Below are 25979 nucleotides of genomic sequence, written 5' to 3'. Positions count from 1 at the left end.
TTTTATTCAAATCTCTTCATTGTACCAAAGAAGGAGAACTCCTTCAGACCAGTTCTGGATCTAAAAATATTGAATCGTTATGTACGAATACCAACGTTCAAAATGGTAACTGTAAGGACTATCTTGCCTTTTGTTCAGCAAGGGAATTATATGTCCACAATAGATTTACAGGATGCATATCTGCATATTCCGATTCATCCAGATCATTATCAGTTCCTGAGATTCTCTTTTCTGGACAAGCATTACCAGTTTGTGGCTCTGCCGTTTGGCCTAGCTACAGCTCCAAGAATTTTTTCAAAGGTTCTCGGTGCCCTTCTGTCTGTAATCAGAGAACAGGGTATTGTGGTATTTCCTTATTTGGACGATATCTTGGTACTTGCTCAGTCTTTACATTTAGCAGAATCTCATACAAATCGACTTGTGTTGTTTCTTCAAGATCATGGTTGGAGGATCAATTTACCAAAAAGTTCTTTGATTCCTCAGACAAGGGTAACCTTTCTGGGTTTCCAGATGGATTCAGTGTCCATGACTCTGTCTTTAACAGACAAGAGACGTCTAAAATTGATTGCAGCTTGTCGAAACCTTCAGTCACAATCATTCCCTTCGGTAGCCTTATGCATGGAAATTCTAGGTCTTATGACTGCTGCATCGGACGCGATCCCCTTTGCTCGTTTTCACATGCGACCTCTTCAGCTCTGTATGCTGAAGCAATGGTGCAAGGATTACACAAAGATATCTCAAACAATATCTTTAAAACCGATTGTTCGACACTCTCTAACATGGTGGACAGATCACCATCGTTTAATTCAGGGGGCTTCTTTTGTGCTTCCGACCTGGACTGTAATTTCAACAGATGCAAGTCTCTCGGGTTGGGGAGCTGTGTGGGGATCTCTGACAGCACAAGGAGTTTGGGAATCTCAGGAGGTGAGATTTCCGATCAATATTTTGGAACTCCGTGCAATTTTCAGAGCTCTTCAGTTTTGGCCTCTTCTGAAGAGAGAATCGTTCATTTGTTTTCAGACAGACAATGTCACAACTGTGGCATACATCAATCATCAAGGAGGGACTCACAGTCCTCTGGCTATGAAAGAAGTATCTCGAATTTTGGTTTGGGCGGAATCCAGCTCCTGTCTAATCTCTGCGGTTCATATCCCAGGTATAGACAATTGGGAAGCGGATTATCTCAGTCGCCAAACGTTGCATCCGGGCGAATGGTCTCTTCACCCAGAGGTATTTCTTCAGATTGTTCAAATGTGGGAACTTCCAGAAATAGATCTGATGGCGTCCCATCTAAACAAGAAACTTCCCAGGTATCTGTCCAGATCCCGGGATCCTCAGGCGGAGGCAGTGGATGCATTATCACTTCCTTGGAAGTATCATCCTGCCTATATCTTTCCGCCTCTAGTTCTTCTTCCAAGAGTAATCTCCAAGATTCTGAAGGAATGCTCGTTTGTTCTGCTGGTAGCTCCGGCATGGCCTCACAGGTTTTGGTATGCGGATCTTGTCCGGATGGCCTCTTGCCAACCGTGGACTCTTCCGTTAAGACCAGACCTTCTGTCACAAGGTCCCTTTTTCCATCAGGATCTGAAATCCTTAAATTTAAAGGTATGGAGATTGAACGCTTGATTCTTGGTCAAAGAGGTTTCTCTGACTCTGTCATTAATACTATGTTACAGGCTCGTAAATCTGTATCTCGAGAGATATATTATAGAGTCTGGAAGACTTATATTTCTTGGTGTCTTTCTCATCATTTTTCTTGGCATTCTTTTAGAATACCGAGAATTTTACAGTTTCTTCAGGATGGTTTAGATAAGGGTTTGTCCGCAAGTTCTTTGAAAGGACAAATCTCTGCTCTTTAAGTTCTTTTTCATAGAAAGATTGCTATTCTTCCTGATATTCATTGTTTTGTACAAGCTTTGGTACGTATAAAACCTGTCATTAAGTCAATTTCTCCTTCTTGGAGTTTGAATTTGGTTCTGGGAGCTCTTCAAGCTTCTCCGTTTGAACCTATGCATTCATTGGACATTAAATTACTTTCTTGGAAAGTTTTGTTCCTTTTGGCCATCTCTTCTGCCAGAAGAGTTTCTGAATTATCTGCTCTTTCTTGTGAGTCTCCTTTTCTGATTTTTCATCAGGATAAGGCGGTGTTGCGAACTTCTTTTGAATTTTTACCTAAAGTTGTGAATTCCAACAACATTAGTAGGGAAATTGTGGTTCCTTCATTATGTCCTAATCCTAAGAATTCTAAGGAGAAATCGTTGCATTCTTTGGATGTTGTTAGAGCTTTGAAATATTATGTTGAAGCTACGAAATCTTTCCGTAAGACTTCTAGTCTATTTGTTATCTTTTCCGGTTCTAGAAAAGGCCAGAAAGCTTCTGCCATTTCTTTGGCATCTTGGTTGAAATCTTTAATTCATCTTGCCTATGTTGAGTCGGGTGAAACTCCGCCTCATAGGATTACAGCTCATTCTACTAGGTCAGTTTCTACTTCCTGGGCGTTTAGGAATGAAGCTTCGGTTGACCAGATCTGCAAAGCAGCAACTTGGTCCTCTTTGCATACTTTTACTAAATTCTACCATTTTGATGTATTTTCTTCTTCTGAAGCAGTTTTTGGTAGAAAAGTACTTCAGGCAGCGGTTTCAGTTTGAATCTTCTGCTTATGTTTTTCGTTAAACTTTATTTTGGGTGTGGATTATTTTCAGCAGGAATTGGCTGTCTTTATTTTATCCCTCCCTCTCTAGTGACTCTTGTGTGGAAAGATCCACATCTTGGGTAGTCATTATCCCATACGTCACTAGCTCATGGACTCTTGCTAATTACATGAAAGAAAACATAATTTATGTAAGAACTTACCTGATAAATTCATTTCTTTCATATTAGCAAGAGTCCATGAGGCCCGCCCTTTTTTTGTGGTGGTAATGATTTTGTATAAAGCACAATTATTCCAATTCCTTATTTTATATGCTTTCGCACTTTTTTATCACCCCACTTCTTGGCTATTCGTTAAACTGAATTGTGGGTGTGGTGAGGGGTGTATTTATAGGCATTTTGAGGTTTGGGAAACTTTGCCCCTCCTGGTAGGAATGTATATCCCATACGTCACTAGCTCATGGACTCTTGCTAATATGAAAGAAATGAATTTATCAGGTAAGTTCTTACATAAATTATGTTTTTATAATCAACTAACTGATCAGATTAATGTATTTGCTTTCAGGCTGCACTGAGGCAAAGAAAATATAAGCAATTTGAAAATCAAATTATGCAATAAACATGCAAAGATATCCTTTTTAATTTGAGGGTCACAAATGATTATGACAATGATAACAGTCCCTAGCTACTGAGGCATTTATTTGGCCATCAGAATTTTCATTTAAACAACAACAAAAAATAGGACTCACCTCATGGTGCAGTAACTTCAATACAATCTAATGTGAAGTCAGAAGATTCCACTGACTTGTGAGCTAATAACGCTGTCCAGGATCTCAGAGCTTCCCAGCAAGTTCACCACCAGCTACAGGAACATCACTGCAAGAAGTCTTAGATTAACAGTGCACCATCATTACTGCTTATCCAAGTCTTCTTGTGGTAACATTCCTGTAGCTGGTGGTGAGTTTGCCGGGCAGCTCGGAGATTCTGGACAGTGCTATTAACACTGATCTAAGTGATTTCTCACAAGTCAGTAGATTCATCTGACTTCACATTAGACTGTTTATTGAAGTTACTGCACTATGAGGTGCCTCCTCTTCTTCGTTGTTTTTTTTTTTTTTTAGATATCTGCAGTTGCCTATTGCCCAGGATAGCAGCCGGGATGCAGTGAATCTATCCAGCAGCTCCATCATCCATACTTGGACTTTATGGACTATCCATATATTTTTTAATATATATTTTTTTAATTTTCTATTACAATGCACGTGTAATACACTTTTTAAGGTATTTCATTGAATACACATCTTTAAAATGTACTCTCTGTTGATATATAGTGAGTGCCCCCATGTGTTTTTTTTTCTTTTAAAATTCTCATTTAAAACAAGTGCAACTCTTAAAGGAGAAATCATTTTTAAAGAAACAATATTCTGTCATGCCATTGGTCAGTTATTATACCAATGTGATTATGTCATGTTTATACGTGTATGTGAAGAAAAAGCCCCTATACCCAAAAAACTAAATTCATATGTTGAATAATTTGAAACAGTGATGTCTCCAGCTTTTAAATTGAGGTTCTCTTGTCTATAGGAGGAATAGGGATCAGCTGGCAGCAGCTTTTAGCAATTATTTTTGTTGCTTTGGGTTTTTTAGTGTATCAGGCCAAATGGATACTGATTCCTCAAGAAATCTTATGGTAAGTGAAAGGGAGAAGGAAAATGTCCACTGTTAAATTATTGTTTGCTAAGCACTATTATAAACCCAGGGACCACTGTTTTTCTGTAGAATTCTCCTGCACACAGATTCCATTGCACCAAGGGATTTTTGGTAAGGACATACAAATGTGATTTACACTGTCTCAGTTCTTTGCTCTGCAGTAATGTTTTCTTAAAAAAAATCCACCCAAATGGGATATAATAAGGGGCGTATTTAGGTTTTCTGCTCCCATAGGCACTTAGAAATCTGCTGCCCCCGAATTTCCCTCCTGCTTCCATTCTAACACATATTTACCCCATATACGTATCTGATAAACGTACAAATCAATTAATTATTCACTCTTTAATCTCCAGATTTTGTAATCCAAAAATCAAATGTGCACGAATAATGACAAACAAAATGGCAATTTCAAGGGTTTAGTGATCACAGGTTAAAGAGCCTGTATATTTTTGATTCCTTTTAATAGTGTGTAGTGATGACATGTGTGCAATTAACCTGTTATGCTCCAAAACCATAGAGATATGTATATGTGTCTTTTAAGAGATTTGGTATAGTGGGCATATGGTATAGTTGGGTTATAGTTTTGTCTAAATTTTATTACTGTAAAGTTACTTATTATTATCGATTTTTATAATGTAATTGATCGAACAGGCAGCGTTAGTATCCTAATGCCTTCCAGTATGGCTGGGGAAATGTTAGTGTGTTTTGCTCATGCCTGGGGTTTATCAAAGTCCTTTTAGCTGTTAAATTCAATAAGTGAAAAATGGACCCTGTCAATGTGTTAAGTATAGAGAATTTGAAATTGGATCAGTAAAACAGGACTGACACATGTTATATATATAAGACCATTTTTTTCAACCAACCAATAATGTAAAAAATTATAAACAATGACAATGGCTGATGTGACTGTGTTGATGTCAAAAACGACGCATCTGCTGCTGTTATAGATAATGATTAAATGATAGATGATGATCAATATCTTAATGGGGTTTTCACATTTACTCCTGATATATTTACAAAAATGTTCCAATATCTTTTGTTATTCAAATACTTTTAATGGATTAATAGCTTTGTCCTCATAGTCCGTGTTCTGAAAGTGTGGAGAGTAAGGCTTTGAATACACATTTTCTTTCAAAACGTTTATAGAATATTTATCATATGCCCTTTAATATGCACAAACCAAACAGTTCTGCTCCTTTTGTGCACTTTAAAATAGAGTAGATAATATTTAATTGCGTCTTTCAAACTGATTTGTTGAATCCAGTCTTTTAATCTTTATAATAATCTTTGTTTACTTATTTCTTTCTCTCTTATTTCTCTGACTTTAGGAAATAGTGAATTTCAACTGTAGAAAGCTTGTTGCTACAATGCCTCTGTTTGCTAATGCAGACCCAAACTTCGTCACAGCAATGCTCAGTAAACTGAGATTTGAGGTTTTCCAACCCGGTGATTACATTATTCGAGAAGGAGCAGTAGGAAAGAAGATGTATTTTATTCAGCATGGTGTTGCTGGGGTCATTACCAAATCCAGCAGAGAAATGAAATTGACAGATGGATCTTATTTTGGAGGTTAGTGGGAAATAGGACAAAGTCTTTAAGAAAAAAATAAAACAAAACAGGAAAAGAGAAACTAAACCAAACACAAATATGATTTGGTATTTTAATGTAAACAAAGTGATACCAAGATTCCATACAATTGTAAATAATGACAATGAATACCACTGATTTTAGATTACTTTTTTTAACCTTTGAAAGTATTTTTTCTTTTCAACTCAATCTATCTACTAGGCTCTCTCTAATTACCAGCTTTGAAATGGATGTGTATAAAATGTGTCTGCACTATTATAACCATTTCTTTATTTTTTCCCTTATGTTTTTATTAAACTTTATGATTTTATAGGAAATCACACTTGAACCTTAATGATTTTATTCAATGGCCAGTTATTTAAATGTCTAAAAGCAAAGTATCTACCAATGTAGACATGTAAATGTCTGTCTGACAGTTCTAGTGAACTGCTTGTGTAATGCTGCCCCCTGCAGATTTGTGGCCAATCGACCGCTAGCAGGGGGTGTCAATTAGCCCGATCATATAGGATCGGGTGGATTGCAGACCACAGCCTCAGATGCGGCGGACAAGTTATGGGGCAGCGGTCTTAAGACCACTGCTTCATAACTGTTGTTTCCGGCGAGTCTGAAGGCTCGCACGGAAACAGTGGGGAACAAGGGCCATTTGACCCTTGTTTAATCGACCCCAAATAATAAATATCCAGGTTCTAGGAGAGCCATATTTGGCTGGTCCTAGGGTTTAACTTACTAGTATACTTTCAGTCATGTAATATTCTGTATTTTGTATTCTTGATTGTTCTGTACAGCCAGCCAGAAAGTATAGGCTAGATTCTATGTGATCTCTATTGATAGTAAAATGCTTTACAACAACATAGTAGAATGGTCACTGTCATTTGCAGATTGTGCGTTTTCACATAAATGTTGATGGCAAGTCGAGTGGCTCATGCTGTACAGTGATGGTTATTACTTTCCTTTATAGTATAGGATAATTGCGTCAGTATCCTAATGCTGTCACTATTTTCTATGGCAGACTGCTGTAGTAACACTATCCCTTCTCCCATAGAGTATCCTAAAAGCAGTTTTTGCATCATATTTCGAGTTTTCTCCTAGAGACCTTAGTTTTAAGAATAGGTTTTACTGAATGTAGATGCATTTTTTTTTTCAAATTTCAAGATTTTTTCGGGCCTAATTTTTACCTTATTATTCCTATAAATTGCAATTCCTTTCAAGAGCTACTTATTTTGTTGCCTTGTTTAATGTAAAGAGACATCTTCTGTCCTCAATTTAAGGAGTTTTTTTTGTATACATCCTTTTTGATTTTGTTTTTCTTTGCAGAGATATGCCTTCTGACAAAGGGACGACGGACTGCCAGTGTCCGAGCGGAAACTTACTGCCGTCTCTATTCACTTTCTGTGGAGAATTTCAATGAAGTCCTGGAAGAGTATCCTATGATGAGAAGAGCGTTTGAAACTGTGGCCATAGACAGACTAGACAGGATAGGTATAACTTTCTTATGTTTACTAGTTTTGTTTTATTGTCAGAGAACACATTGAATGCTTTTTAAACAACCATTTTGATACTTGATGAGAACTGATAAAATACATTAAAAGCTGTATCATCCATTGTATATTATTTAGGACATTCTTCATCACATAACTAACATTCAATACTCTATGTGCATGTGGTGGACATTATAGCTATATGTATACATTTCTCTGTATATTCTGTATATTTTAATTAAAGGGACATTAATGTCATCTTAAGAGAGCCTTCCAACTATTAGATAAATGACTAGTGAAAATAAAAACGTCAAATATTTTTTTTTTTATGAGCAATAAAACATGAGCATAATGTAACAACATAAACAAAGCAACATGCTGGCCATATGCAAACTCCCATTAACTCCTTGAGCTATATAAGGTTGCAGTGTATTCTTAACTTTAGCCTTAAAGGAATATTAAACATCTTGATTTAGAAAGAGCAAGCAATTTTAAACAACTTTCCAATTTACTTCTAAATTTGCTTCATTCACTTGATATCCTTTGTTGAAAAGCACATGTAAATAGGCTCAGTAGCTGCTGATTTGTGGCTGCACATAGTTGCCTTGTATGATTGGTTCATTCATGTGCAGTGCTATTTCTTCAACAAAGGATATCTGAAGAATTAAACAAATTGAATAATAGAAGTAAATTGGTTTGTTGTTTTTAAATTGTATTAGTTATCTGAATCATGAAATAAAAATTGGGGGTTTCATGTCCCTTTAACATAACTGCCCCAATGCTGCCACTCACCTTTGATCATGATGGTGGGCAGTGACAATGAGATATCATATGTGTTGAAATCTTGTTATACTTGAGATTACTGTTTATTATATTTTAGCCATTAAATTATGGTTGTCAATCTTGGAGTACAAAAATGCAACAGGATATCAGCAGCCAATAGGATCAGTCAATGGTGTGTGCCTCTCCACAGTATATAGTGTTGATTAGCCCATTCAGGTAAACGTTTCTAGAGAGAGAGAGATAACTTACATACAGAGAAGTACTTACTTTCATAAAAGCTTCCTATAATATTTAAATGATTCTTTAGTAGTGGCTTTATTTCCCTTTAATATTTCATAATATTATTTTCGATTTCTTATTCATTTTTTCATTTTAATGCACTTTGATTTTACAATCTACAGTATACTACAACGTAAAATTATTAAATGCATTATTAAGTGTTATAAAAACAATATACTTGTTGTCATTCTCTCCTTTTTCTTTTCCTTTTTTTTTGGATGAATATTAGCAAATGCACTGTATTAACTTTTTCAGAAATGGGACACCAATTATTTTGCAATATGTGAATATTTCTGTGTTATCTTTATATATATATATATATATATATATATATATATATATGTATCATGCATCACAATTTTTAAACTGTTTATCTTTATTTCTCGACTTATGCAGTGTCCTATGAACTGTAGTAGTTACTTTTAATTGATTGCCTTGCAATAGGATGATACATTTATCCTGCAACAAAGCAGTCATGATTTTTTTACTGCATGCTGGCACTACTAAAGCTTAGACAGAACCCAAACCCATTTGCTGACCTCTCCATGGTCCAACTTGCTTCTGCAGTAGTTAGATTAATATGCTGTACATAGATGCCTGTGCTGGTTCTTTTAATGAATCCTATAATCAGAAATGTTATATGTCTGTACAACTTAGCTTCTTTCTATATATCTATATCTATCTATCTATCTATCTATCTATCTATATCTATCATCTATCCATCTACCTATCCATCCATCTATCTATCTATCTATCTATCTATCTAGATATCAGTCTTTCTATATTTTGTCTGGCTATCTATCTAGCTATATATCTCTAAGTGGGGCCTACTCAAATACAAATATATATTATATTCGTATATTATTTCTGATGGCTGTATCCCTTACCTCAATAAGCTTTTTTATAGGTTCTCCCAGAAATACTTTACTGAGACTATAGTAACTGTAAAAAAACTATGATTAAGCCAAATCTAATTTTGGTAGCGTTCACAATCTTTTAGAAAACTGTATCCAATGATTTTCAACAGAAAAACACCATTGAAGAGACAGTCAAGTCAAAAAAAAACTTTCATGATTCAAATAGGGCATGCAATTTTAAACAACTTTCCAATTTACTTTTATCACCAATTTTGTTTTGTTCTGTTGGTATTCTTAGTTGAAAGCTAAACCTAGGATGTTCATATGCTAATTTCTTAGACCTTGAAGGCCGTCTCTAATCTAAATGCATTTTGACAGGTTTTTCACCACTAGAGGGTGTTAGTTCATGTGTTTCATATAGATAACATTGAGCTCATGCATGTGAATTTACAGAGGAATGAGCACTGATTGGCTAAAATGCAAGTCTGTCAAAAGAACTGAAATAAGCGGGCAGTTTGCAGAGGCTTAGATACAAGGTAATTACAGAGGTAAAACATGTATTATTATAACTGTGTTGGTTATGCAAAACTTTGGAATTGGTAATTAAGGGATTATCTATCATTTAAAACAACAAAAATTCTGGTGTCGACTGTCCCTTTAAAATGGGGATTATTTATTATCTAAAAGATTGTGATCCCACCCCTTAATTTTGTATACAGTAATTTTTAAATGAATATCTATAGTTAAATTTATTTATTTTTATTTGTATTATTTTTTTTAATAATTTATTACCAAATTTTGTAATTATTTAGATCATCAAATTTTTTGGATTTAACTCAAAGGGATATGGTTAAATATCTGAATAATTATTTTACTCACACAGATATTTCTGCACTGGAAAAAATGTTAAATTTAAAAACACCCCAAATATTTTCTTATGATGGACTATACTTCAATCTGTTGGAAGAACTTTTTGAAAGGCTTTTCAAAGCCATAAAAACTGTTTCTGACACGCGCATCACACCAACGTGTGCAATCAGACTTCTCTTCAACGGTTTTCAAATCCATCTGAAATTATCTTCTCTACTAGTTTCACATATTTTTTTAAATATATAATTGATTCCTTATGATGGGAAAAACACTACTTTGGCCTGTTTCTAATGGCATATCTTGACTTCATATGCTTTTTTTTATGGCCTAGGGCTTGGCAATTGTGTTCATAAAAAAACAAATGCAGCATTCAAACACAAAGCATGTATTCTGATTATATAAATTATCCTTTCATGATTTCTGCTTATATAGGAAAAATCACACAGAAAAAAGTTTTTATTTTGAATGAGAATATAGATTTTTAACATATGCAATGTTAAGTATCATGATCCTATAACTAATTGAAATAGGAGTGCACTTACTGGCTAGGAAAAACTTGAACCAATCCATGTAACCTTAGAACTTTTAGCACTGCAAATTCAAAACCGATTGGAATCTTTGCATTGTTATTAAAATCATATTTAAAATTGTATTTTTCCCTCAGATTGTGCCACATAATTAATAATTAATACAGTAACTGATGCATTGATGGTTAATTATATTGGGCCAGATTACGGGTGGAGCGAGCGCTATGATAAGTGTTTTATTGCGGATGTTTGCGCTCGTCGGGTTTACTGACGGTGTTACGAGTTAAAAGTAAGGGTGACAATTGCCATTTATGCTAAAAGGATTTACCGCATCCTCAGAGTTCTAGTTAACTGTTTCGAAAAACAAAAAATTGGCACAAAACACATAAAAAATGCATCACACAGTACTCATAATAACACTATCTAACAATACAATTTTTTTTAAATTGCACAAAAAGTTATTAGGACTCAAAGATATGAGGTCTCAGGTGTTAGGGGAAAAAAAGCAGACAGAGGGCTTTAACTTTGAGATAAATATATATACATCTCTAAAGATGGATATGTATGTATGTATATATATATATATATATATATATACATATATACATATATATATATTTATTTATTATTTCATGTAAGTGGCAAGAGTCCATTAGCTAGTGAGTTATGGGATATACATTCCTACCAGGAGGGGGCAAAGTTTCCCAAACCTCAAAATGCCTATAAATACACCTCCCACCACACTCATACCTTAGTTTTACAAACTTTGCCTCCTATGGAGGTGGTTCAGTAAGTTGTGCTTGATTTCTTCTGTGATAGGCGCTTCTAAGCATTCTGAAGCCCAATTTCTCTCAGAGTACACTGTTTGTCAGAGGGATGTGAGGGGAGTATTGCCTATTGATTTTATAATTTCACCCTATTCAAAGGCTCTCTGTAATCGGTTGCAGGGATTCATCCCCTGCCTCCCTTTTCAGATTAACGTTATACTCCTATACCATTACCTCTGCTAATATTTTTCAGTACTGGTTTGGCTGTTTGCTATATGTGGATGGGTGTCTTCTGGTAAGTATGTATCATTTTTTTTAAGACACTCTCAGCTATGTTTGGCGCTTTATATTGTATTGTATTGTAAAGTTTTAAATACATGTGTTTTGCTTATATTTGCCATGAGTCAGGTTTATGTATATTTCTCTTTTTTGCAAACTATCAGTTTCAGTGTGGAAATTATGTTTGGGAATATTATTAAAACATTTTCTTACCTGGGGTTCCAGTTCTTTCAATTAGACTTTGTTTTCCAAACTTTTCACGGGCAAACTAGGCTCGCAAGGATGCAAAATGCCATTTATTATGGTGTAATTCTTGGCGCAATTTTTTTTTTGCGCAAAGTTACGTCTATGGTGACGCAAGTCTTGTCATTTCCTTTGTCTTTGTTGCCTTTAGTTCTTTTGGCGCAAAGTCTCACTTGTTATGACGCGAGTTGAGTCATTACCTGGTGTTAGCTTTGGCTCCAAAACATTTTTTACTTCCTTTTGCATCATGGCTCCAAAATTATTTTTTATATAACCCCTCTTCTTTTAATGCTTCTGGTTCTCTTTATATTTTTAAGAGCTATGATGTTTATTTTTCTGCATCTTACTTTAGCATAAGCATTTTTTCCCATTCCTGAAACTCCTATATGAGGAAACTGGATATTTTGTTTAAATGTTTTTTTTTTCTTTTTTACATTTTGCAAGATGTCTCAGTCTGATCCTATCTCTGATGTTGCTGTTGAAACTATGCTGCCTTAACACAGTTCTACCAAAGCTAAGTGTGTCTGTTGTAAATTAACTGATGTTATTTCTTCAGCTCAATTATGTGGCACTTGTCATGACAAGCTGTTGAATACTGATAATGTTTCTATATATTGCTGCAGCTATAGAATATGCTATGAGGCCAATTTAACAAATGTCTTGTGGACCTGATCCGACAGTACGGATCAGGTCCGCAAGACATCACTGAATGTGGAGAGTAATACGCTCTCCGTATTCAGCATTGCACCAGCAGCTTACAAGAGCTGCTGGTGCAACGCCGCCTCCTGCAGACTCGCGGCCAATGGGCCGCCAGCAGGGAGGTGTCAATCAACCCAATCGTACTCAATCGGGTTGAATTCCAGCGATTCCTGTCTGCCTGTTCAGAGCAGGCGGACTGGGTTATGGAGCAGCAGTCTTTGTGACCGCTACTCCATAACTTGTGTTTCTGGCGAGTCTGAATACTGGCCAGAAACATGGGCCGTCAAGCTCCGTTCGGATAGGCCCCTATATCTGCTATTCCGCCTTCAAATAAATGTAAAAGGTCTTTTAAAACTTCTCATAATTCTGATGAGATTTGTATTGACTGACAACATACTGAAATATCCTCTGCTGATGAGGATCTCTCTGGTTCAGACTCTGAAATTTACAAATCTTCCTATCTTTTTAAGATTGATTATATTCGTTCATTTTTGAAGGAAGTGTTGGTTACTTTGGGTATTGAAGAGTCTAGTCCTCTTGATAACCAAGCCAGTAAATATTTAAATTTTGTTTTTAAACCTCCAAAGGTTGCTCCTGAGGTTTTCCTATTCCAGATGCTGTTTCTGATATGATTACTAATGAATGGTTTAAGCCTGGTTCTTCTTTTAATCCTTCTTCTAGGTTTAAGAAGTCATATCCTTTATCCTTTACCTGTGGGTAATTTAGAGTTTTGGGAAAAGTCCCTAAAGTTGATGGGGCTATTTCTACTCTTGACAAACATACTACTATCCCTATGGAAGATAGTGCTTCTTTAAAGGATCCTTTAGACAGGAAAATTGAATCTTATTTCAGAAAAGCTTATTTACATTCTGGTTATATTCTTAGACCTGCCATTTCTATGGCTGATGTGGCTGCTGCTTCAACATTTTGGTTGGATAGTTTAGCTTGTCATGTAGAATATTCTGATTTGTCTAGCATTGTTCTTCTGCTTCAACACGCTAATCATTTAAATTGTGATGCAATATTTGACATTATTAAGATCAATGTTAAATCTATGTCTTTAGCTATTTTAGCTAGAAGAGCTTTATGGCTTAAATCTTGGAATGCTGACATGGTGTCTAAATTTAGATTTCTATCTCTATCTTTCCAGGGTAAGAATTTGTTTGGTTCACAATTAGATTCTATTATTTCCACTATCACTGGGGGGAAGGGAGTTTTTTTACCTCTAGATAAAAAGTCTAAGGGTAAATTTAAGGCTCCTAATTGTTTTCATCCTTGCGTCAGAATAAAGAACAAAAAACACTCCTTCCCCGAAGGCCTCTGGTTCCAATTGGAGACCATCTTCAAATTGGAATAAGACCAAGCCTTATAAAAAAACAAATCCAGCTCCCAAGACTGCATGAAGGTACGGCCCTCAATCCAGTTCAGCTGGTGGGGGGCAGATTGAAATGATTTCAGGAAATTTGGATGGGTTCTGTTCAGAATCAGTGGATTCAGAATATTGTGTCTCAAGGGTATAGAATAGTTTTCAAGAATAAGACCTCCCGTGGGAAGATTCTTTCTTTCTCATGTTCCAACAAATCCTGTAAAGGCTCAGACTTTTCTGAAATGTGTTTCAGATCTAGAGCTTTCAGGGGTGATTGTACCAGTTCCTCTCCCAAAGAAAGAGAATTATTTCAGAGCAGTTCTGGATTTGAAGTTTTTAAATCATTTTGTAAGAGTTCCAACTTTCAAGATGATGACTATAAGGCCTATTCTGCCTTTTGTTCAGCAAGTGCATTTTATGTCCACATTAGACTTACAGGATGCTTATCTTCATATTCCAATTCATCCAGACCACTATCGGTTTCTGAGATTCTCTTTTCTAGACTAGCATTACCAATTTGTCACTCTTCCATTTGACCTAGCGACAGCTCCAAGAATCTTTTCGAAGATTCTCGGTGCCCTTCTATCTGTAATCAGAGAGCAGGGTATTGCAGTGTTTCCTTGTTTGGACGATCTCTTGGTACTAGCTCAGTCTTTTCATTTAGCAGAATCTCACACAAAACAATTAGTATGGTTTCTTTAAAGGCATGGTTGGAGGATCAATTTAGAAAAGAGTTTCTTGATTCCTCAAACAAAGGTAACCTTTTTAGGTTTCCAAATAGATTCAGTGTCCATGACTCTGTCTTTAACAGACAAGATGCAAATGAAATTGGTTTTAGCTTGTCTAAACCTTTAGTCTCGATCATTCCCTTCAGTGGCTATGTGCATGGAGGTTTTAGCTCTTATGACTGTAGCATCAGACAAAATCCCCTTTGCTCATTTTCATGAGACCTCTGCAGCTTTGCATGATGGATCAATGGTGCAGGGATTATACTCAGATATCACAACTGATATACTTAAATCCCAACATTCAACTCTCTCTGTCTTGGTGGTTGGACCATCACTGTATTGTTCGAGGGGCCTCTTTTGTTCATCCTTCCTGGACTGTGATCTCAATGGATAAAAGGCTTTCAAGTTGGGGAGCTGTCTGTGGGTCTCTGAGTGCAGAAGGGGTTTGGAAACCTCAAGAGGTGAGGTTACAAACCAATATTTTAGAACTCTGTGCTATTTTCAGATCTCTTTAGGTTTGGCCTCTATTAAAGAGAGAACTTTTCATTCATTTTCAGACAGACAATTTCACAACAGTGGCATATGTCAATCATCAGGGAGGGACTCGCAGATCTTTAGCAATGAAAGAAGTATCTCGGATACTTTCTTGGGTAGAGTCCAATTCTTGTCTAATTTCTGCGTTTCATATTCCAGGTGTAGACAATTGGGAAGCGAATTATTTCAGCCGTCAGACTTTGCATCCGGGGGAGTGGTCTCTCCATCCAGATGTTTTTAAACAAATTGTGCAGATGTGGGGTCTTCCAGAAAAAGATCTGATGGCCTCCTGTTTGAACAAGAAACTTCCCAGATATCTTTCCAGATCCAAGGATCATCAGGCAGACATAGTGGATGTTTTAGCAGTTCCTTGGTGTTACCAACCTGCTTACATATTTCCGCCTCTAGTTCTTCTTCCAAGGGTGATCTCCAAGATCATAATGGAACAATCTCATGTGTTTCTGATAGCACCAGCATGGCCTCACAGGTTTTGGTATGCGGGTCTTGTCCGGATGTCCAGTTGCCAACCTTGGCCACTTCCTTTAAGGCCAGACCTTCTGTCTCAAGGGCCATTTTTCCATCAGGATCTCAAATCTCTAAATTTGAAGGTATGGAAATTGAACGCTTAGTTTTTAGTCATAGAGGTTTCTCTGACTGAGTGATTAACACTGTGTTACAGGCTCATAAGTCTGTTCCGAGGAAGATTTATTATCGGGTTTGGAAAACCTATATTTCATGGTGCTTGGCATTCTTTTAGAATTCCTAGGATTTTACAGTTTCTTCAGGATAGTTTGGATAAAGGTTTGTCTGCAAATACTTTGAAGGGACAAATCTCTGCTCTTTCTGTCTTATTTCATAGAAAGATTGCTAAGCTTCCTAATATTCACTGTTTTGTTCAGGCTTTGGTTCGTATCAAACTCCTATTATTAAGTCTATGAGGCCCGTTTATCAAGCTCCGAATGGAACTTGAGGGCCCGTGTTTCTGGCGAGTCTTCAGACTCGCCAGAAACGCAAGGTATGGAGCAGCTGTCTGCTCTGAGCAGACAGACAGAGATCGCCACAATTCAACCTGATTGAGTACGATCGGGTTGATTGACACCTCCCTGCTGGTGGATGATTGGCCGCGAGTCTGCAGGGGTCGGCGTTGCACCAGCAGCTCACAAGAGCTGCTAGTGCAATGCTGATTACGGAGAGCGTATTGCTCTCCGCATTCAGCGATGTCTGTCACACCAGATCCGCACTGTCGATCAGGTCCGACAGATATTTGATAAATAGGCCTCTATTTCTCCTCCTTGGAGTCTCAATTTGGGTTTAAGGATTTTGCAGGCTACTCCTTTTAAGCCTATGCATTCTTTGGATATTAAATTACTTTCTTGGAAAGTGTTATTTCTTTTGGCTATCTCTTCTGCTAGAAGAGTTTCTGAATTATCTGCTCTCTCTTGTGAGTCTCCTTATCTGATTTTCCATGAAGATAAAGCTGTTTTACGGAATTTAAATTTTTACCTAAAGTTGTCAATTCTAACAACATTAGTAGGGAAATTGTTGTTCCTTCCTTGTGTCCTAATCCTAAGAATTCTCTTGAGAGACCTCTACATTCTTTAGATGTGGTAAGAGCATTGAAATGCTATGTTGATGCTACTAATTATTTCAGAAAGACTTCTAGTCTATTTGTTAGTTTCTCTGGTTCCAGGAAAGGTCAGAAAGCCACTGCCATTTCTTTGGCATCTTGGTTGAAACTTTTCATTCACAAGGCTAATTTGGAGGTGGGGCAGTCTCCACCTCAGAGAATTACAGCTCATTCTACTAGATCAGTTGCCACTTCTTGGGCTTTCAAGAATAAAACTTCAGTTGATCAGATTTGCAAAGCAGCAACTTGGTCTTCTTTGCATACATTTACTAAGTTTAACCATTTTGATGTATTTGCTTCTTCAGAAGCAGTCTTTGATAGAAAGGTTCTTCAGGTAGCTGTCTCAGTTTGATTCTTTTGCCTATTATTTGAGTTTTTTGATTTTTTTTTAAGAAAACTCAATTATTCTTTGGATTTAATTTTTCAGCAGAAATAGCTGTTTTTATTTTATCCCTCCCTCTCTAGTGACTCTTGGGTATTATAGCCCATACGTCACTAGCTCATGGACTCTTGCCACTACAAATTATACAAAACATAATTTATGTAAGAAATTACCTGATAAATTCATTCCTTTCATAGTGGCAAGAGTCCATGAGACCCACCGTATTTTTTGGTGGTTATGATTCCTCTTTTTATATGCTTTTTTAGTCCTTTTTACACCTCACTACTTGGCTATACGTTAAACTAAGGTATGAGTGTGACAGAAGGTGTATTTATAGGCATTTTGAGGTTTGGGAAACTTTCCCCCCTCCTGGTAGGAATATATATCCCATACGTCACTAGCTCATGGACTTATGTTATGTTTGTACATATGTGTTTATGTATTTATATGTGTATATATGTATTTACAGACATAGATATTCATATATATATATATATATATATATATATATATATATATATATATATATATATATATATACCTATATAAAATCATGTATGTATGTATGTATATATATATATATATATATATATACACATGTATATATTTATATATAGGTATAGAGATATATTGTACTAAAACACAATTATATATATATATATATATATATATATATATATATATATATATATTTATGTATTTATGGATAAATATACCATATTCTTCTATGTGAAGAACATTGGAACGTAAAATATTGATACTTTCCAGATTAGCTCACATGAGAATATGCGATCGGGTAGGCGTGTGAGTAGGTTGTTAGTTTTTTTCCCCTTTTTTGCTCCATTGACTTCTGTGGGGAATATGTAAATGTATACGCGATATTCTATGTTCAGGTTTTTGCTCTCGTCGGGTTAATGCGCAAGCGAAAACAGTTTACTTTCAACTCATAATACTAGCGCAACCCAACGAGCGCAAAACGCTTACTTCTAGTACAGCTGACGCTCAGGCAGGTGCGTTAAATAGCTCTCCACTCATAGTCTGGCCCATTATCTTTAAAGGGAGTATGAGATTTTAAACAACTTTCCAATTTGCTTTTATAATCAAGTGAGCTTCATTCTCTTATTATACTTTTTTGAAGGAGCAGCAATGCACTATTATGAGTTAGCTTAACACTTCTGTTCAACCATTGACAAGAGACATATACATGCAACCACCATCCCAGTTATGGATTGCTGATCCTGAGTCTACATAGGTATGCTTTTCAACAAAGGATTTCTAGCGAAAAAAGCAAATAAGAGATTAGAAGTAAATTGGAAAGCTTTTTAAAATCATACACTATTTCAATATGAAAGAAAATGTTTGATTTTCATGTCCCATTAATTTATCATATTAAAGATGAAATATGTTTGCTCATTAAAAAATAGCAAAGTAAATGTACAGTATATTACTCTGCTTTTGAAATCTTATATAAATATTTTGAAGGTCCATGCAATATAAATAAATATAAACTATATTGAAGCTCCATGCAATATACACAATATAATGGGTATAAGAAATAGGACCGCTGCTCCATAACCTGTCTGCCTCCTCTGAGAAGGCGGACAGACATCGCCGCAATTCAACCCCATTCGAATACGATCGGTTGATTGACACCCCCTGCTAGCGGCCGATTCGTTCACAAGATCTGCTGGTGCAATGCTGAATGCGGAGAGCGTATTGCTCTCCGCAATTAGCGAGGTCTGTCAGACATAGGGTTGCCACCCGTCCCTTAAAATACAGAACACTTATGAGTTATACATGCTGCAGGGTGTGCAGGGAGGAATAGGAATTGTGCTGTCCAGAAACACAATACATGTTCCTCCCTGCACACCCTGCAGCATGTGTAACTCATAAGTGTCCAGTAAAACATGGCTGAGGTGGCAACCCTAGTCAGACATGATCTGCAATGTCGGATCATGTCCGACAGGCCTTTCATAAATAGGCCCCTAAATGCCTGAAAGCATCTATTTGCCCATAATATTTATTTTATAGCATATCATGCATTGATAGATTTTTTTTGTTTAATTTAATCTTAGTTTTTTTTTTATGTAAAGTTACGATTTTTTTATTTGAATGTTAAATTAGGATTTTTTTTTATTTTGGTAATTTTTATTTAATTGTTTAGGGAAATAGTCTTTAGGGGTTACTACATTTATTAGATACTTTGTGTTGTGGGGGGTGGCAAATTATGGGTTAATACATTTATTAGGTACTTTGTGTTGTGGGGGGATGGCAGATTAGGGGTTAATGCATTTATTAGGTAGTTTGCGTTGTGGGGGGGGTGGCGGTTTAGGGATTAATAGTGTTGATAGGTACTTTGCGTTGTGGGGGGATGGTGGACTTTGGGTTAATACATTTTTCTTTTCCTAAGATATGGAGAGTCCACAACATCATTCAATTACTCCTGGCCAGCACGAGGAGGCAAAGAGCACCACAGCAAAGTAGTCACTCCCCTACCCATCAGCAAAGTAGTCACTCCCCTACGCTGGAATTCCGCAACGTAATTGTGGAGAGCTTGATTCTCCTTATTTATAAAAGCCTACAGTCCAGCAAAAGTAGAATTTTGTGACGTAACATACGATCCGCCGGTCTCAATCCGACACAGATCGATGCTTACGTCACTACAGATGTTCCGAATGCAAATTCGCCACTATCTGACTACTTTTGTAAGTGATCAAATAACTACCAGATACGCTCGCCACTATTCCGGCCCAGCGTACCTGGTTTTCAATCCGCCGCCCTGGAGGCGGCGGATGCCATAGGAATCAATGGGAGTCTGAAAGCAGCAAAAGCTCATGTTCGCTGCTGCCCGATATCCCATTGATTTATATGGGAGAATAAAAGTTATGTTTACACCCTAACATGTACCCCGAGTCTAAACACCGCTAATCTGCCGCCCCGACATCGCCGCCACCTACATTATACTTATTAACCCCTAATCTGCCGCCCCCTACAACGCCGCCACCTACATTGTACTTATTAACCCCTAATCTGCCGCCCGACACCGCCGCCACCTACATAAAAGTATTAACCCCTATCCCGCCGCTCTCCCAGAGCCCACCACAACTAAATAAATGTATTAACCCATAAACCGCCAGCCCCCCACATCGCCACTAACTAACCTATTAATCCCTAAACCTATCAACCCGCTAACTGTACATTAAATATTAACTCATCCCTATCTTATAATAAATTAAAACTTACCTTTAGATTTAAATTAAACTTTATTAAACTATTAATTAATCTACCCTAACTATTATACTAAAATTACATTAAACTATATTAAACTAATAATTAACCTATTCTAACTATTATAATAAAATTACATTAAACTATATTAAATTAATAATTAATCTAACCTAACTTTTATACTAAAATTAACTATATTATATATTTAAACACCTAACCCTACTCAAATTATTTCATTCTACACTTAAAAATTACAAAGTTACAAAAAACTAAGTTACAAAAAATAACAAACACTAAGTTACACAAAAAAAAACACTAAGTTACAAAAATAAAAAAAGAAATTATCAAAGCTTTAAACTAATTACACCTAATCTAAGGGCCCTATGAAAATAGAAAGCCCCCCCCAAAAATAAAAAAACCCTAGCCTACAATAAACTACAAATGGCCCTTAAAAGGGCCTTTTGCATGCCCCAAAGTAATCAGCTCTGTTACCTGTAAAAAAAAAAATACAAACAACCCCCCAACAGTAAAACCCACCACCCACACAACCAACCCCCCAAATAAACCCTAAATAAAAAAACCTAAACTCCCCATTGCCCTGAAAAGGGCATTTGAATGGGCATTGCCCTTAAAAGGGCATTTAGCTCTATTGCAGCCCAAGTCCTAATCTAAAACTAAAACCCACCCAATAAACCCTTAAAAAAATCCTAACACTAACCCCAGAAGATTTACTTACAGTTTTGAAGATCCGATATCCATCCTCCAAGATGCCGGGAGAAGTCCTCAATGAAGCGGCCGAAGTCTTCATCCAAGCCCGCAGAAGTCTTCACCCAGACGGCATCTTCTATCTTCATGCATCCGGCACGGAGCGGGTCCATCTTTAAGACATCCGACGTGGAGCATCCTCTTCCTTCCGACGACTACCGACGATTGGTTCCTTCATTCGTCGGTAGTCGTCGGAAGGAAGAGGATGCTCCGTGTCGGATGTATTGAAGATGAAGATAGAAGATGCCGTCTGGATGAAGACTTCCGCACGTCTGGAGGATCACTTCGCCCGGCTTGGATGAAGACTTCTCCCATCTTCGTTGAGGACTTCGGCCTGGTTAAATGAAGACTTCTGCCACTTCCTTGAGGATGGATGTCCGGTCTTCAGAACAGTAAGTCGATCTTCATGGAGTTAGTGTTAGGGTTTTTTAAGGGTGTATTGGGTGGGTTTTATTTTTAGGTTAGGGCTTTGGGCCGCAAAAGAGCTAACTACCCTTTTAAGGGCAATGCCCATCCAAATGCCCTTTTTAGGGCAATGGGGAGCTTAGGTTTTTTAGTTAGTATTTTATTTGGGGGGGTTGTTTGTGTGGGTGGTGGGTTTTACTGTTGGGAGGGTTGTTTGTATTTTTTTTTTTACAGGTAAAAGAGCTGATTTCTTTGGGGCAATGCCCCACAAAAGACCCTTTTAAGGGCTATTGGAAGTTTAGTTTAGGCTAGGGGTTTTTATTATTTTGCGGGGGCTTTTTTATTTTGATAGGGCTATTAGAATAGGTGTAACTAGTTTAAATATCTTGTAATTTGTTTATTATTTTCTGTAAAAAAATTTTTTGGTACTTTAGATAATTGTATATAATTTATTTAATTGTATTTAATTTAGTTAATTTATTTAATTATAGTGTAGTGTTAGGTGTTATTGTAACTTAGGTTAGGTTTTATTTTAAAGGTACTTTTGTATTTATTTTAGCTAGGTAGTTATTAAATAGTTAATAACTATTTAATAGCTATTCTACCTAGTTAAAATAAATACAAACTTGCCTGTGAAATAAAAATAAACCCTAAGATAGCTACAATGTAATGATTAGTTATATTGTAGCTATCTTAGGGTTTATTTTATAGGTAAGTATTTAGTTTTAAATAGGAATTATTTAGTTATTAATAGTAGGTTTTGTTTAGATTTATTTTAATTATATTTAAGTTAGGGGTGTTAGGGTTAGACTTAGGTTTAGGGGTTAATAAATTTAATATAGTGGCGGTGACGTTGGGGACGGCAGATTAGGGGTTAATAAGTATAATGTTGGTGGCGGCGGTGTAGGGGGTGGCAGATTAGGGGTTAATAACATAATGTAGGTGGCGGTGGGCTCCAGGAGCGGCAGGATAAGGGTTAATACGTTTATTAGAGTGGCGGTGGGCTCCGGGAGTGGCAGGATAGGGGTTAATACGTTTATTAGAGTGGCGGTGGGCTCCAGGTATGGATGTTTAGGGGTTAATAACTTTATTTAGTTGCGGCGGGGTCCGTGAGCAGCGGAATATGGGTAAAACAGTGTAGTATAGTGTGGGTGTCTGGTGACAGTATACCAATAAAGCTGGGAAAAAGCCGAAGAGCAGCGAGATCGATGACTGTCAGTTAACAACAGTCCACTGCTCATCGCCCCGTACTTGGTGTGTGGCTTTTTGACAGCTTTTTTGGTAACTTTGGAGAATGTATTCAGGTCCGCGGCAGCGAAGTTAGCCGATCTTAGGCAAGCGTATTGGTGCCGTCGAATGCAAGTAAGTTGACGGCTTGATAAGTAGTTGCCATTATCTTTGTCTCTGTAAATGGAGGAGGTGAAGTTTGGTGTCTGAAGAAAGGAATTCCTTTTTCTGGTACCCTGCAAGCAAGGATTTGGGTTTAGCTGAGTCCACGTCAATCTCTTCAGTAGAGTAGTGGTGGCTTTTGAGCAGTTAGGAAGTAGTGAGGTAGTCCTTGCTTTGTTTCCTAACACATTGCTGCCCATGGTACAGAAAGCCAGAGTTGGTTACTCTGTTCTCTCTTTTTCTACAGGTCTCTGTAAGGAGTATGTGTCCTTTCAGCCTTGTGAGCTGTCTTCCTGCCAGACAGCTAGAGGTACAGGTAAGTGCTTTTGTCTTCTAGGTCTTGGAGACTTGCACTTCAGAAGAATATGATGTATGCAGTAGATGGGAATATTTTTAAAATTTCTTTGGTAATGGGCAGGCACATTATGTATGTTGAGACTATGGGGCTTATTTATCAAGCTCCGTATGGAGCTTGATGCCCCTGTCTCGCTGGAAACAGAAGTTATGAACCAGCGGTTTAAAGATCGCTGCTCCATAACTTGACCGCCTGCTTTGAGGCAGCAGACAGAAATCAACACAATCAAATACGATTGGGTTGATTGACACCCCCTGCTAGCAACCGATTGCCCGTAAAGCTGCAGGGGGCGGCATTGCACCAGCAGTTCACAAGAACTGTTGGTGCAATGATAAATGCTGACAGCTTATGCTGTCGGCATTTATCAATGTGTGGTGGACATGATACGCTAGTTCGTATCATGTTCGCTCAGACATTGATGAATATGCCCCTAGGGGTTAATCTTCCCTTTATTGGGACATTTTTCCTCTTTGGGCTAATTTTGTTGAAATACTTTATTAGTATGTGTGTGGCTTATGATTTATACAGGTATTTTGTATAAACTTAAAATTTGGCAGTTGGTTCTCTGTGCTTGCTTAGCTAGAAGAGGCTAACTACAGACTGCTTGAGCATTTGTGTACATTAAGCTCCGGTGTTGTAGGCAGAGGGAAATCCGTGCCTTTTACTTGCTGCATAGTTTCCTCTTTCTGTTGGTCATGTGACTTCTCTCTGCTGTTGGATATTCACGGAGCGGAGAGTCGATTTAGTATATGATAATTTTAGAGACTTCTGGCAGCCAAATGTATGTATGTATTTGGTACTTGTAAAGCGTGGCTAATCACCCGTAAGGGTCTCAAGGGGCTGCTCATTTTTTCAACCTCAGAAAGATGAAAGGCTGAGTGGATCTCGCCGGGGATCGAACTTGCAACCCTTGGGTTTCTACAGAGCTCAGCAACAGTGCTGAGCTATCTGTCCAATTAGTCCAAATAGTGTATAAGTGTTATGGTAAGGCACCTCAGCCTGTCTGAGGTGTAGGGGGCCTAATTGGTTTATTATTTTAAAGAATGTTTTCATAATGTTAAGCAGCTGTGGAATTAAAAAGTCTTAAAGGGACAGTATATTTAAAAATGTCTACAATTTGGGGAATTTTTGATTTAGTATTATAGAGATGGACCAAGACTCTGTCTCTTTTGACAAATGCTTGTTATGCCTTGATATAGGTATGTGGATTTCCTTTGTTGCTGACTCCTGCCTATGCAATTCTGTGCTGCATGCTTAGCTAGAACACTTCAATTTAAAGATAAATTGTTGCCCTCTGAGCCCAATGTCTCTCAGGATGATGCTGTTCAGGCAATGCCACAGATTTCTCCTCAAATGTCCCAAGCCTCTATGGCATCACATACAGTGCCCTGCAGTTCCTCTCAGCCTCCTGGAGGAGTTTATTTGCCTGCAGATTTTGCTGCACAGGTATCTTCTGCGGTATCTGTGGCATTATCTGCTTTTCCTATGCTGTGAAAAGCAAGAGGAAAATTAGACATTTAGATAGTAAGGTTTCTGTTCCACGTACTGCTACGCAGGTTGCCCTCCGTCATAAGTCTGATGAGGAGGATACGTCGGTAGCCTCCGAGGGTGAAATCTCAGATTTGGACAGTATTATTCCTTCATCTGATACTGAGGAAGTAAACTTTAGATTTAGGCATGAACACCTTTGTGTACTGTTAAAGGAGGTATTGGCTACTTTGGACGACTTCAATACTTCTGTTGTTGTCATCCCTAAGAAGTCTAGTAAACCTAATAAATACTATGATGTTCTTTCCTCTGTGGAAGTTTTTCCTGTCCTAGACCGTGTGATGGAGATTATTTCACAGGACTGGGAGAAGCCAGGGATTCCTTTCTCCCCAACTCCTGTATTTAAAAATATGTTTCCTGTTGCTGCCCTTATTAAAGATTCTTGGCGCACAGTGCCTAAAGTAGAAGGGGCTATTTCTACTCTGGCAATGAAAACTATGATCCCTATAGAGGATAGCTGCTCCTTTAAGGATCCCATGGACAAAAAGCTGGAAGCTTATTTGAAGAAGATGTATGTTCATCAAGGTCTTCAATGGCAACCTGCAGTTTGTATTGCCACAGTAGCAACTGCGGCATCTCATTGGCGCACCGTCTTGTCTGAATCAATTTTAGTAGAGACTCCATTGGAGGAGCTACAAGATAGGATTAAGGCTCTCAAACAAGCCAATTCCTTTATTTCTAAAGCTAACATGCAAGTTATTAGACAGGGAGCCAAGATGTCTGGCTTCTCTGTCCTAGAACGTAGGGCATTGGGGCTAAAATCCTGGTCAGCTGATGTTACCTCTAAGTCAAAGCTTCTGGCGCTTCCTTACAAGGGTAAGACCTTGTCTGGTAGAAATAATTTCTGATATTACGGATGGAAAAGGGTCTTTACTGCCCCAAGACAAGAAGAACAGACTCAAAGGACGTCAAAGTAATTTTTGT

General features: G+C 37.4%; 1 protein-coding gene across 1 annotated transcript in view; it reads left to right on the top strand.

Moving 5' to 3' along the window:
- HCN1 (hyperpolarization activated cyclic nucleotide gated potassium channel 1) overlaps positions 1-25979 on the top strand; it is a 767054-nt gene that overhangs the window by 698276 nt on the left and 42799 nt on the right. Inside the window, exons 7-8 of the mRNA XM_053701261.1 lie at positions 5688-5928; positions 7261-7425. Of these exons, the coding sequence (XP_053557236.1) occupies positions 5688-5928; positions 7261-7425 (406 nt within the window). The remainder of the gene's footprint in view (positions 1-5687; positions 5929-7260; positions 7426-25979) is intronic.

This window comes from Bombina bombina, chromosome 2 (assembly GCF_027579735.1).
Source record: "Bombina bombina isolate aBomBom1 chromosome 2, aBomBom1.pri, whole genome shotgun sequence".
NCBI classification, from domain to species: Eukaryota; Metazoa; Chordata; class Amphibia; order Anura; family Bombinatoridae; genus Bombina; species Bombina bombina.
This window is presented reverse-complemented; position numbering and strand designations above follow the sequence as displayed.